The sequence below is a fragment of the Osmia bicornis genome, chromosome 8 (assembly GCF_907164935.1).
Source record: "Osmia bicornis bicornis chromosome 8, iOsmBic2.1, whole genome shotgun sequence".
NCBI lineage: Eukaryota > Metazoa > Arthropoda > Insecta > Hymenoptera > Megachilidae > Osmia > Osmia bicornis.
The window spans coordinates 8,233,520-8,248,514 of record NC_060223.1 but is presented as its reverse complement, the minus strand read 5'-3'; the positions used below and the strand labels follow the sequence as shown (position 1 = coordinate 8,248,514).

Below are 14,995 nucleotides of genomic sequence, written 5' to 3'. Positions count from 1 at the left end.
TAGTTTCCTCTGTTCGTTTTGCTCGTTCGTCCACACGGCCCGGTCGCCGTATTCGCGCACTTCGAACCTCACCTAGGCGATCGACTCTCGATTCTCGATACGTTCGACACACCGCGGGCAAGACGGAGCGAGTGCGTGCAACGGGACGCGATCAGAGCATCGGAAGTTCCGTGTTTATGCACCAGGCACATACGGACAGAAAACGGCACGCTGGTGGGCGCGAGCAAGAAGGCAGACCGGATCACCGTAGCACCGGGGTACCGTTTCGTTAGCCGATGAACCGCAGATAAAGCTTCCTCCTCCGCTATCGCGTCACCGAGCCCACACTCCGTCGATCTCTTCGATTTCACACTGTTACACGTTGCGACACACTCGATGTTTCGACCTCGCGATTCCCTCTTTCCTCGATCGCGCACAATAACGAAACGTTGCTACGCGGCTTTCCACAAATTTTCCTTTCGATCGACGGCCGCGGTGGACGGCCGGTATCGTCGTATCGCGGCGTGCGCAGGGATAATGCTTACCGCTCTTCGGAGGCGAAAGCGTTCTTAGGCAAGGGCTCGGCGCGATACGCCGACTGAACCGCGCGCACTTTACCTCGACTCTCCTATACACCTTCCTCCCAACAGATCGTGCTCGTTCTTCTCTATACTTTGCCGCTTCCTCCTCGAGTAGCCGGTTCGACGACTTCCGGTAAACGCACACGTTCGACTGTTTGTTTTTTGGAAAAGGCGTGGTTACGGTTACGGTCACTGTTACGGTTACGAGTGCGGTTGCGCGACGCGCGAACACGGCATATGATACGCGCTACTCGAAGTTCGCTGAAGGAATGGCTGCCCCGCGATGGTCCCCGGCCCCCAGGCGTGGGAGGAAGCTGGTAGAGAGTGTAGGCGCGGTGCGACGCGACGAGGCATGCTGCGACGAAGAGAGCCGAGTCGAGTCGAGTCGAGACGGTACGGGTCGGGACGGGTAGGGAACGCGAACGAGACCGGGCGAGAACGAGCGATGGTGGGGGGCGAAACGAACCGAGACGCGACGGAGGAGAGAGGCGAAAAGAGGCGAACCGAGCCGAAGTCCATCCGCGGAGCATGCATGACGCGGCGTGTACACACCGACCGCTTCTGACGCGTGTGCGTGCCTGTGTGCGTACCGGCTCCGTTCGTCCACCAACGGACGCGACAAAGTAGGAAAGCACGCGCGCGACAGGGATCGATGGCGCCGACGAAGCCGCTCGAAATCGCTCGTCGGCCGGATCGGCAACGAGAACGGGCTATTCGATGAACGAAGACCACGCTAACCCCCCTATCCACGCGCGAACACGCGACACACATATGCACGTGTACCCACCCGTAGTTACGTATGCATAGTGGAAAGAAAAAGGTAACTGCGCGTTAGAGCGACGAGGAGGAAAGCAGGACGAGTCGCAGGGGCGAGGGCCGCGGGCTGCGTCCACCAGGGACGTATTACTCTTTCCAAACACCCTAACTCGAACCTTTCGCTTTTATTCAAATTTTCCTAAACGAGTACCCTCGTACACCCTACAGATGATTATCATTTTTTCCTTTTACATCTTTTGAAAAAACTATGCCACTCTTAAGGCAAATCGAGACGATAATCGAACAGCTCCAAAACGCCCGTCAACTTGATGGACGAAAAAAGAAAGCCGTGAAAAAGTAATCTAGCTCGCGCTAGGATTATTCGGAGTAGAATACCGAACTCGAGTGGTGGTCGTTCGTGGTTGGCATGGGGTTAAGCTAGCGTGCGTGTCAAAGGGGTCGAAGAAACAGGAGGTAGTCGACGTAGCCGAAGATAAAAAAGAACGATGCAAGACGTTGCACGCATGTGCGCGTAGAGAGGAGAGACAGAACGTACGACTCGAATATGATAGAACTAAAAATGGGAATCCAGCTTATGCGACTATACGTATGGTACACATACGGGAAACGTACGGCAATGTAAGCGCGCGCAAGTCCTCGTTCACCGGTTCAGCATTGAAACGCGACGACTCTAAAAACGCGTGCGCACCGTGTGCATTTACTGCGTGCGATGCACATTGACCTAGCCGAGGATCGTGTGCCGTTATACTTCCATCGCTTTCTTATCCACAAAATTACCTATTTTTTCCTCCAACCGCTACTTTCCAAGTATCTATCGATTTGTAAAGTAAAAGTCGTTTATTAAATTATAGCTGGACGATTGATCGGGCAATCCGTTGGACTCTTCGGAAGGAACCAGCGAACGGAGCGGACACCTATGGTATCCGATGCGAGCCGCGAATCAAAGGATGACAAAAGCGAGAAAAATGTTGTAACATTTGATTCGGTAGTGTGCAACAACTTGGTCGCCGTAGGAACTCGATAATACGCTCAAGGTTGTCTGTTCGCGAGCGTGCCGCTTATGCGCGTGTTTCTGCGTACACGTGACATCGCGCAATACGCGAACGCCATTTTGGTCGCGCGTCAAATTTGGCTTCGAACGAGATTTCCCTCCCGGTCGTTCGATCGTTCGAAAAACGTGATCGAGAAGCGAGGAGGAGTACTTTGAAATTGGTGTAACGATCGCAGGAATTTTTTGGAAGCATCTCACCAACTGGCGCACGAAGGGTGAAAAAGAAAAAAGGGCGCCCTCGTGCGAACCGCAATGTCCCCTTTGATTTGCAATTCGTATCACCGCGCCCGATCGTGTCTCGTCTTTGGAGAATCGTGTTGTCGAAGCGTTCTGTACATACATACGCGGTTGCATACAAGCCCGTTTATAACCGAGCTAACGCAGTGCCGTACCACGGCAGAGATAACGTTTTACCATCGTTACAAGTTTTCGCCGGAGCTCACGCCCCGCCGTGAATAATTACGTAACGCGTTACACGCGTTTCGGAGCTTCGCTTTCGAGCATCGCGCCAATTACGCCTCGTTCCTGTCCGACGGATTCCCCTTCGAGAGAGAAAGAATTTGTAAGAATAAAGGAGGAAAGTTTTTGCATACGGTAGCCCGTTTAATCGTATCTAATTTCGCTGGTTCGCGAAATCAGTCTGGCTAACTCCGTCGCGCCGCTTTCCGATTGCCCGTTAAATCGACGTATATTTATCGTTCGCGTAAACATTTTTGCGCATTATCTCCACGAGCGCGGTTACGCTACACGGTGGTCTTCGTACGCGCGACACCGCGCTGCCACGAAGAGGTATACCGACGCGAAGGATCGTTTAATCGATCCTCAAGGTTACACGGCACAATTATTAGCGAGCGTGAACGCGCGATCGTTGCGACATACTCGCGGCTCGAAACGCATATCGATACGTCGTATGCTGGCGTTTTGTGACACACACCCGTTACATAACCATCGAGACGCGGACCGTCCAAGTAACCGTGCACCAGCGACTTACGCGCTGTCTCCTCTGGCTACCTATCCGCCTAGCTTCTTTCTCGCTCTATCCCGTACTCCTCTACCTGTCCGCCTTTTCGTCTACCAAAGTTCGCCCGAGAACGCGAACTATGCGAGTATCGAGTTCGAGTTTATTCGTTTAACGAATTCCTCCTCGAAAAAATCGTTTTTCTGAAACGAGACTACGTTTGTACACGCATACGTGTAATCGCGTTTCGTAACCGGCGACCTAGTAACAAGTCGACCGTCGACCGATCGATTCATCGTTAATGAAAAGTTTAAACACGCGGCGAAAGAGGAGCGAAGAATTTGCCGACGAAGCTTGCTGGCGCGTAACCAGGCGATATGGAATTTCGCGAGGTGGTAAACGAAATGGTAAGAATTTGAAAAGTCGTGCATCAGTGTCGCAAGTGCGGTGATCGCTTGAAAGGCGATGAAAGAGGAAACGGCGAAGAGGAAGGAGTCGCACGGAACGTTTCTCGTCCGAAACGATTGCCCCCTTAGCTAAAATAAGCGGAAGTAAGCAACGCGAGCAGAGCGGCTCTAAATTTAGACGTTGGCGTGTGCTCATCCTTTGCTTTCCCGCTCTCAAAGCATTACGCTAGCAGGCTCGTCTACGCAACTTCCACTCCGATTCCTAACTTCAACCCCGTCCCTTACATCGAGCCTTCGCGCGTACACGTACCGGCCTGCGCATCTTAAGCTCCATACATAATGGATATCAGAGATCCCGCATCGCGGAAAACTGGTCCTATTTGCATTTCGATATCTCCAACGTTCCTTCCGTCTACCTCCGCTCCAGACTTTTCGACGAACACGTACACCAGCGAACAGAGCGTTTTGCTTCGCCCCACGAATACGAAATAACCTCTTAACCGTTTCCGCTCTAATGCCTTCTATCCACGTCCCTTTTGTTTCTCATCGAGTTTCAGCGAAATTCCAGTTCGCCTGAGCATCGGTCATGGAAACGGTAGCTCGCGTTTCGCATATTTACGCCTGTAGCTTCCGAGCGAACGCTGACACGTAAGCGCGAATCAACCGAACCAGCTGACTGCCAAAACAGCTGTATCGATGCACGCGACCACGATGACTCGCGTGTTCCGTGACCGATTCGATGAGACACCATGCCCACCGGTCTGTCGTCAGATTATACAGCATTGTCGAATTGGAAGCGGAAAATTTTCCGTCCGCCTATAGCGAAGTAACCGCGACGAGGCGGAGGAAGCGCGTAACGCGGTCGAAAATGGGGCAGCGTACGTGTATCGCAATGTCGCGGCTGTTATCGGTGCGGGAACCGGTACGACGATAACCGTAAGCCGTAAAACATTCCCTAACCCGTAGTCGAAACGAAACCTCTCGAAACGGGTCTATCGCGAACGATTCGAGCGAAGCACCGACTCGAATCAGCCGTGCCGCTGTTAATCGTTATCGCGGTTCACCGCCGCGACGAAACGAGAATCGCGTTCGATATGCAATTTCGATAACGCCCTGCGTGTCTCGATACGATAAGTATGATTTATTCGACGGAGAAAAGTGAAAACAGCTCCGCGTGCGGTGAATCTTTGGAAAAGTATCCGAGAGCCGATCGACGGTCGAGCATTCTATCCCGGGAGCCGTCTTATTTTTGGACTCCTTGCGTAACGAACGATGCGTCGGTCGACGACCGACGCGAAGAACGCGCGTTAATCGTGTGGCACGATTTCGGTACGGCCGAAACTCGATTACGCTTCGATTTTATTGTTTCGATGCGAGCCGACACGCTTTCGAATCGAGCGCCATCCCTGCAGACGAAAATACGAATCACCGTCCGCGCGCTGCGCACTGTCGCTCAGACGCGACAAAAATTCGAATTCGCCTACCGCCGTTCGAACCGTTCCCATTTTATTTTTTTTTTTTTCGTCTTCAAGAATCAGACTTCGAAAGCAAAGTTATCGCGACGCAAGACGAGTAAAAAAATCTTTATAATAATTCGACGCAACACCGTCTATCGCGTTACGACCAAGCGCGATTACGCCACGTACGTAACGATTTCAATGAAACACCGTATCGTAACGAATAGGATAGCCAATGCTGCGCATGGTATCCTTGAATTTATGTAACGCTCGTTCTTCCATTATTCGTCGGGCTTCTTTAGCCGTGCTCTCTCCCTCTCTCTCTCTTTCCTGCTCTCTCGTCGAAGGCTGCACGATAGAACGGTTGCGTAACAATTTTTGTCGTTCGTTTGCGTTTTCGCTCTTGTAAATAATTGGACGACGGTCGTTCGTTGTACGAAACGCGACGTCGGGAAAAGTCGGCGGAAATTGCGACCGTTCGGGGATAACGAAAACCGTGGGAAAACAGTGAATATCGGATGAAAGGATTCAACGTGGAAACGAGATACGTTTGTAAATCTCGAAGAAATGTTTCCAGCAATCATCTGTGAATGCATACTTTTAGCAAAGGATCAAGAACGCTTTTCCGCTACCGAGTTTCCATGTCCCGGTATTTTCACCGGTTACGTGTTGATCGAGGTTAAAATATTTCCGAAGGGAATAAAGTCAGGCAAGTTTCGAATTTTGGTTAGAATACGAAGCAGCTTCTAGTCTCTAATTTCTCTGGAGACGCAGGAAACTAGTCTACCAATCGGAGGGTAGCAATTTTTACGAGCGTTAGCCCTTTTAGTCACGGTCCCCTAAGCAGGGTTTCTCAAACTCTCCCAAATTTCTGCCAGCGATCTTGATTTCTCGTCTTTTAAAAGTCGCGGAACCGCGCGAATGCGGCAAAAACACGGAAAGCAATGGAAAAGACTAAAAGCAGAGACGAAAGCGATTTTAAACTCTCGGTGAAAAGAAGGACAGCGATGGTTTGGGCGTTTGAGAAACGCTGGCTCAAAGTAACAACGGGGAAAGTAACGACAGGAGGGGGTCGTTGCACTCAGCCAGGAAAGGACCCACCCCCTAGACACGCGCAAATGACGTTGCCGATGGATAGCTGGCGTGCGGTCGCGTAGAAGGAGAGGTTGATCGATGAAATCGGCCCATCGGCTTCTCTTCTCACTCGGTATTCTAATTTCCCTTCTTTTCTTACGTTTATCCTTCCACGCGGCGAAGAGAGGCTAGCGTATCGGCGAGGAACGAATGGGAATATAATTAAAAGCTTGAAAAACTATTGCAGGTGGAAAGGAGAAAAAGGTGGAAGGTTCGTTCGCGTTCCAAACGAACGCGTCCAGAAACGAAAGAAACGGGGAAAAAATGATAGGAAACGGGCGGATCGGTCGTCGGCGAGTAAAGGAAATCGAGCTAGAAATAATATCGTCCCACGGAGAGTGATTTTCCTAGCTCGGTAAAAAATCTTGAATCGTTTCCAGATACGTTTGTAAGGTTCCTTTGTAGAGGCGACAAAACGCGACGGTGGAAAATGAAAGAGTTTCGATTCTTGTTTGAAAAACGGGGAAAAGCGCGGTGAAGAAGAGGCTGCGTTCCCCTGCTCGTCGACGGGGTATAAGATATTTAACGGGAACGTCGCGGCTGGGGTATTCCGTGGAAAATGAAACGAGACGTAAGATTGAAAACGCGACCTTGATAGGTTTCAGGTGCAAGGCCAAGAAAAGGGGTTCCGCGATGTCCAGGCGTTAGTCGCATCGTCGCGTTGGCCGCGCCTCGTTCGTTCGCCCGTCTAACGCTTTCATCCACTCTCGCTCTTTCACCCTTCTTCTTTTTTTACCCTTTTCATTCTTTGACGCAAGCCTTTTGTCCCCCCAGGATATTTGCGGAGCTTTGTTTCGACGACGGCCTGTATAGCGGCTTAAATATACGTCGCTAATGGCACCGGCACCGAGGATACAAAGGGTTGCCCGCCCGCTCGATGCCGGCCAATGTTTATTTATAATTTGACCGTGGTCAAGGAAACAACGAGCGAGTCGAACCGGCGGAATTAAACGGGGAGAAAAAACTAACGAATCGAGAAGTTGAATTATCGAATTCTTTTCGGAGGCACGAGCCGTAACGTTGCAGGTCACTGCAATGCGGCTGACTGTGGCAGTTGGTCAACAGGCAACCAGCCAATTCCGATCGAATTTAAATAAGCCCTTGTACCATTTCGTACGGTCAGCATCGAACGTACGATTCGGAAAGGAACATCTCTCACGCGTATCCTACAGTCATTACGATCGATCGATCGAAGAGCCACGAAATTTCTACAAATTCCTCCTCGACGATGATCTTTCAGCTAGCTCGATTTCAGATTTGAAAGTGTGACCCGCCAGCGCCATACGAAATGATCGCGGTTCCTTCTAGGGAGCACCTAGAGATGGCGACGTGTATCTTTCCTAGCCGACGAACCATTTCGAGGATACGCGTACTCGGTCGGTACTCGGTCCGTGTCGACGCGCAGCTTTTCCACGTTCGACCGCACCAGAATACATGACATTATTCTATGAAAAACGATCCAAACGCCTTTTAATTCCTTCTTTCATTTACCAAACGTCCACTAATCTATATCACGTATATAAAAAAATAAAAATAAAAATCTAACAAGGCGTTCCACGTTTTTGGTATTAAATAATAATTTTGTAATGTAACAGAATGTTCGAGTTTTCGTTGGATTATTTCCTCGTTCTCCTTCTTGGAGATCTATTTTTAGTCCAATCGTACCTTATCGCTTTAGAGCCTTTATTGTTTGCACCGTTACCTCGTTATCGGACGTTACCTTCATTTTTCGGATCATTATCTGTAATTCAGGCTCGACTATGTTATCGCGTTCTGCGTGAAAGAATACGCGTCGCGGATTTATTCGAAACCGAAAGAGGAACGGGTCGATCCGAGGATCCGTTCGCTGTGTCAGCAAGAAAAGCGTCGAAGGAAAAGTGCAAAAAGTCGGTCAATTGTTTTGTAGGCAAGAAAGAGAAGAAAAACAGGCGTGAAATTAATCGTTCCTTTCTTTCGCGAATGGTATTTCCGACGCACGGCCCGTATTCACAGGTTGCTCCCTTTATTCATTCACCTTTTCAATTACATGTATTAGCCGGTTATACGTCGCGCTGATAGGGAGGCGAAGGATGAAGAGAAACCCTAGATGGCTGGAGAGCGACGGGTTAAAACCACCCCTCCTGCCGTTCTGTCGTCGTTACGGATTACTCGGCTTGCGTAGGCGTTATATAGTCAGATATATGTAGGTCAGAAAATGCAACTATAAAATAGCCTCAAGTCGGTCGCCGAAGGACGCCAAGTTGACGGCTACTTGGCCGTTGATCGTGAAACGTCGTCGCACCGCGTCCGTTCGATCGATCGTTGGACATCTTCGTAAACGGTGCCGCGTTGGTCTGGTTTGCACAACCTCGGTCCGATCGAGCGAAAGGCAACACAACGAGCACCGATAGATCTACGGTTGCGAACGAAAGGTTGATCGGCAAACACGGTACCCGTTGCATCGTTCGTGTCGTTCGCAGCAGCGATATCGCGAAAACGCGACATGCAAACGCGAAATCGATTCGCTTATTTTTAAAAAGGATCTTATCGATGCGAAACACGCGATCGTTACGGGCGTGTGTAGCGTGATCCATTTGCGCGATATCGATCCAGCTGAAAAACGCGCAGCTCGAAACGACTCGCGAATCGAACCGAAATTGGAATGAAAAAGAATTCTATTCAAGAGTTTTCCTATAGACTCGCAACGACCTGTCCACGTCCACGAACACGACGAGGTTACACTTGGATTTTCCAAGAGTTGACCTACTAGTGCAGTTTAAAGTGGCGTGCTGACACTTTCAAAGATGGCGTCGTGGAGAAGCACGCCCACTCAACGGAACCTTACAATGCCTCGAGAGAGGTTTTTGTTCTAGAATAAAGACTCGTACGTACTACGATCCCATCCTATCCTACCCTCCGCGCTGTTTCTCCTTTTCCAGCCAGCAATCTACCACCTTGCCAAAAAGAGGTTACGCTTTCAACGCGGATACCCCGAAGAGTATCGACTAACCAGCTCCGTTTCAGGGAGCTAACTGCCACCCCAAGGAAGCTAAGGAATCACGAATCTCTGTCTTGTCGCTCGGATCCGTGTCTCTGTTCCCGACCAATTGCCGCTGTCTGGCGAAGGATCGTTATCCCTGACGGTGATTCGATTCCGACCAGATTTTAATTGCGAGGATAAGGGTCTGCGGCGAGGTGGAAGAAAAAAAGAAAAAGTAACAGCGAAGACTGACTCGTCCTCGACGGACATCCCTCGAAGGGTCTCTGGTCTTTAAGGGAAACGATAATTACGCGATACAATGAAGTCGCCGGTCTGCGGAGATGTCACCTGCTCCCGGCGCCTCTTTTGCATTCTTCTCGATCGTCGCTCCTTCTCCTCTTTTTTTTCTTCCTCGCTTCTCTACCCGAGGATCCATTACGAGTAACGAGCGCGTTGCATAACGAAAATACAAATTCAACGATTGTCTATAAGCACAAAGAGTTGTCGGCAAGCGTGGAAGCAAAGGAAGTTGGTCGGCCCACTTTACCGCGTTCCCGTGGTTGTCGGCGACGACGGCGTCGTACGGTTTCGGTGTGGACGAGCACTAAGGAAGAAGAGAGGCCTGACGGCACCACCCTTGCCCTTGACTGCAGGCGCGAGAACGCTTGTCTGAGGGTTGCGAGAGCTCGCAGACAGGGTGGCTAGACTGGCGAAAAAGAAAGCGACGCGACGCGACGAACCGAGGGAAAACAAAGAGAAAGAGAGTGGACGCGAAACGCTCGGAAGTCGACTCCTTCTTCTTCGTCCACTTTTGTCTTCGCGTTGGCTCGCTAACCGAACCCGTGGATTTACGCGCTAGAATCTGCAAGACAGAGCGAGTGGAGCGAACAAAGTCGGCCGTCGAGTGGAGGGTGGCAAGGAGCAGCGGCGTGCGTTAAGTACTCGGCTACTCGACAGTTTCGTTGATCTCGTTGGACGAATAAGTCGACTGGTTCCTCTGAATCGACCAGAAATTTTTCTAAATACCAAACTCTTCCTTCCCCGAACGATCTTTCGAATTTGACTAATTGATCGACTCGGAAAAATTGAAAAATCGACTCACCCTTCACGTGTTCCGGTGTATCCGCGGCACCAGCTCGCATGATGTCGCTCAAGTAATGCTCTAACGTCCTCATACTGTCCAACGGTGAATTTCCATTAGCCGTCATACGATCCTGAAACATAACGATGAAACGTTAGAAAGAAATAAACCGGGCAGAGAATCGAGGGTAGAAATAACAGGGTTACTACCGCGCGAAAACAAGCGCCGATACGAAGACTGGCGAGTTCCCGTTGCTTGTATACGTAGGTTCGTAGGTGATCGATCGTCCGACCACGCGTCGTCCTTTACTACTTGACGCGCTTCAGGAGAAAGCAACGCTTCGTCGCCTGGAACGTATTCGCTGGTCGAGCACGCATCGTAAACGCGTCCTCGCCGCAATTCGTCGAGATCGAACCGCTGCGAGGGGAAAATCGAAGTGACACCTTTGTTTAAAGGTTCACGGCGACTGGTATTTAGAAACGAAAATGACCGTGACACTTATTCGGTAAACGCGCGGAAGAAAGAAGAAGAGGATACCGAAATAAATACATCGAACGGGGTGGCGGAGGATGGGGTGTAGCGGGCTGGAAAAGTAAGGGAGGGACGAGGAGGGAGAAAGGAAGAATAGGAAAGCGCGCGGGCTCAATGTCGGATAATCCTGTTCTCCATCTTTCTCGAACGGCACGGGCGGAGGTGCAAAAGGTAGGCCCCACCTTCTTCGTGTTTGCGTCTCCTTCGTGCTAGCTGCAACCCCGGGGCGTACTCTTTCCACCCTCTTACACGTACCACGGACTCTCCAACCCCCCACTATTCCAAGCGGTTTCCCCTTCTACGGGTGCACACACTCGCGCAAATGTGGCTGGCATATCGCAAAACCTACGTGTAAACGCAATGGAAGCGGATGTTAGTGTTCGTGTGCAGTCCACGAGTACGGGCACGAGCACGAGCACGAGGCACGAGGCACGAGTACACCACGGACCGGCGCGTTTCTCTCCCTCGCGTTGCCTCGCTCGCTTTCCGTCTCGCTAGGGGCACGCTAGAAAATCAATATAGGAAAACCAGGAAGCGGCGGCAGGGCGTCGACAGCAACCTTCGTGCAGACTCCATTACAGTATCGCTCTTGCTCTACCTATTCCTCTCTTTCTCTACGTCTTCCCTATTCCCTACCTACCCATGCCTTTCTACTTGTCTAAGCAATTCATTTTCTTGTTCTTTCCACCTTTACGAAATCAGACTTTTCGTTTAAGCCGTGGGTTATCGCGGCTCGAATTGAAAACAAGAAAACGTGATTTTACGGCGCACGAATGTTTCTTCTGGCAAATGATCGAAGATGCATCGGGACGCGAGAAGGAAAAGAGAACGGAGGACGAAGGAGGATTCTGCGCTATAAGGTTGCAAAGCGTGCGTTTGCGGCGGGATTGGCCCACTTCCAAACTTTGCAGCCAACAAAAAACGGTGGCATCCTTCGACCGTCCTTGCATACCGAGGTCGCGTTCAACGATCGACAACTCGATTCGTTTCTTTCCGACGAGGAAACCGAATTAAGGGACGTCGAAGCCGTTCCACGATTAATCGAAGCAGATGAGAAACCCGGGGTTAGACGGAACAGGTAGAAGACACTCGTGAAAAAACAAAGGGATGGTTAGCGAAGTTACGAGGCGTGCAGGTATTCGTGCATACACTCGTCCCCCGGCTTCACCATTTCCACGCGCATCCCGCCGGTCTAGACGCGAACGTTCTTGTACTACCCAGCTGTTGTTCTACCGACGCGTTGCGCCCCGCTCCTTCAGCCTCTTTTTATTTTCTCTGTTTTTCATTTACGCGTCGCGCCAGACACGCGCGACAATCCAACACCTTCTCCTCCTCCTCCCCCGCTAAAACGCGCCAACTCCATTCTACGCGGAAGACACGAGAGCCTGTCGTTTCTTTTTTCCTTCCGCTCTTTCGCGTCATTCATTAGGACTCTCCGTTCGCGAAAATGAAGCTCTGTAATTGTCACGAATTGAAGGAGAACGTAATTGTCGAATAAGGGCTAGAATGGTTACCGAGCCGGAAGGTTTCGATCATTGATGAAAAGCAGATCGAGCAAGGCTGCGGAAAGGTCCGTGGAGCGTATAGATCGGGACGGCGCGGCGTAACCTGGTTCCCGAGGTGTGCGCGGAAGGAACGATTCCAGTCGGGTAGCGCGAACTGGGTCACCGTTCGCTGGGCGGGGAAACGAGGCGGTTGCAAACAGAAGAGAGGAAAGGGAAGGGAAAACGCAGAGGGTGTGGGACAGTGGGTGAGGGCGGAAGGGTGGAGAACGTGGAGCGCTGCCGTCGCTGTTGGTTGCTTCTCGCGGACAATCCATCGCTTGCAAATACAATTTGCCACCTTATCAATGACTACCCTGTCTACCCTGATCTACTATCGGGATATCAATCTTCGTCCTATTCTTGCCTATCATCGGCCTTCGGTGTCGTTTACGACATTTCGGTCGCGAGTAAACGTAAGATGACGCGGTTACCGGTCTCCCACGAAGGGTTTCTAAACGACGTCCTTGCTAGAAACGAAACGGTGCTGCGCTGCTGCGCTGGCACGCTGCTAACGCAAACAGACGCGACAACGTCACCGTTCGATAGTGGGTGGTCGTGCGCATACCCTCTTCCCTCCACCATCATTCTCTCTTGCTGTCGGTAGTAGCTTCGCTACAGGGTCGTCGCGCGTTGCAGTTTACCGCGTTTTATTACATAAGTTGTGAGCTTCTCTGATGCAACCAATCGATACGAACTTTGCTCGTTATCGACTTTCAGCCTTCGAAAAAAATAAAAGAAAAAAAATGCTTACTGGTAGGAGAAGCTGCTCGAGAAATCCTCGATTGGATTAGCGAGAGTTGAGCGGTAAATCTTGCGCGTGCATTTATCCGATTAGGGGTATCGAAAGAATGGCGAGGGGATTTTCGCTGGCAACAACGCGATACACTAGCATGGCGGAAAGGCAATTTCCATGCGCGCCAACTTCGAGCTTCGATATCGTTTTCCCGTTGAAAAGGGCGAAGCAAGCGCGATTCTCGAAGAGGTCGGTTGTTCGCGCGACGCTTCTACCGAGCAGCTCTACGCGAAAAATCTATATCGCGCGAAAGCAGAGTGACCTATAAACCTCGTAGCGGGTCGGGTCAGTCTGCACCGGCGCAGTCCCGAATTCAAATAGAAGGGATCTTAAATTGGGTTAACGTCCAGATATTCGGCGTGACATTCGGAATTACTTGAAAAAACTTTGCCCCCTAGCTAATTCGTAGCGCAATGCTGTTCTCTCAGGTTTATTCAGTTAAGTGACTGATTCAAGGATGAATTTACGCCGGATGGTTAGTGCAACGCAATTAACGCTTTTGGCCACGCGTGCCGCGTTAGGCTCGGACGAACTCGGGGACATTTATTTTTCACGCCTACTTTTACCGCCTTGCTATCGGCCGATTAGTCCGTTTAATTGACCGATTTATCAATTTTCTAGCGCGATTTACCAGATGCCACGTGCATCCGCCTACATTACACGCGGGTGTACACTCGAGTGCCTCGGTTTTGTTTTCCATTCCGATATCCGCCGGACGATTCCGGCGACGAACCGAAGAGGCATCGCGATGCTTTTAAACGGCGTTATTTACACGCGTGTACATGTAGCAGTACTTTCGAAGCGATTTGATCTGGCACGCGTGGCCAACGTTGCTCGCCTTTTCGTTTCGTCAGAGTCGTACGGGTTTCGTAACGAAATACCTCGACGGCGCTGTGTAACGCTACTGCGTCAAGGTAACGTCAATAAAAATCTTTATCCTCGCGCGCCTCCAATGTTTTTCGAATCGACGCGACGCGACGCGACGGTGTCTCCGAACGAGGTTACCGCAACCTCGCCAGCAAGCTTCGATCCGTTGTAAAATGTAAACGTAAGAAGCAAGAGTTAACGAGGGCGCGTGTAATCGAATGCGATCGGTTCGTTCTTGTTTAGGTAGAGCCAGCCTGGCGCACGTGCTCCGATTCGTTTCCAAGGTGAACGACGACTGAGCAATTACACCTATACAACTGGTAGCCCGAATCTTCTAGCGAGCCGCGAACACGATCCATTTCCTCCCGCGAATTCCTTTCCACCGATCGATCCGATCGATCGATCGATCGTCGCGAAATACAACCGGCGAAAGATTCACGGTACCGTTTCTCGTTTCGCTTCTCACGGACGGGCAGCGCTCCGTGACGCGTAAACGCGTTAATTCCACGCACGTAATCGTTTCCGGGTATGACGTAGGACGGAAAGAAAATTGTCAAGAAGCAAACAAGATATGCAAACGATCTATATATACTGTTGCGCGGCGTACACGGTATTTTTACCTAGAGTACCTCGATATTTTCCTTCTACCAATTTCAAACGATTTATGAGATAAGCTCGGAACCTTGGTACTCGTTTAGCCGTGTGTCTTCACGCACGCGCGGTATCGACGTTAATGTTCCGCGTATATGTACGTGGAACGAAACGCGCGTCCGTTTCGATGGAAAATCGGTGGCCGAGAAACGCGCAACGTTCGCACAAAAATGCCTTAGCTCGCTTAACGTCCCTTCTATTTTCTACCGCGATATACGCTTCTTT

At 50.7% G+C, this 14,995-nt stretch overlaps 1 protein-coding gene across 1 annotated transcript in view; it reads right to left on the bottom strand.

Annotated features, from left to right (window-relative positions):
- LOC114873743 (cytoplasmic polyadenylation element-binding protein 2) overlaps positions 1-14,995 on the bottom strand; it is a 39,739-nt gene that overhangs the window by 19,907 nt on the left and 4,837 nt on the right. Inside the window, exon 3 of the mRNA XM_029182386.2 lies at positions 10,406-10,517. Coding sequence (XP_029038219.1) covers positions 10,406-10,517 — 112 coding nt within the window. The remainder of the gene's footprint in view (positions 1-10,405; positions 10,518-14,995) is intronic.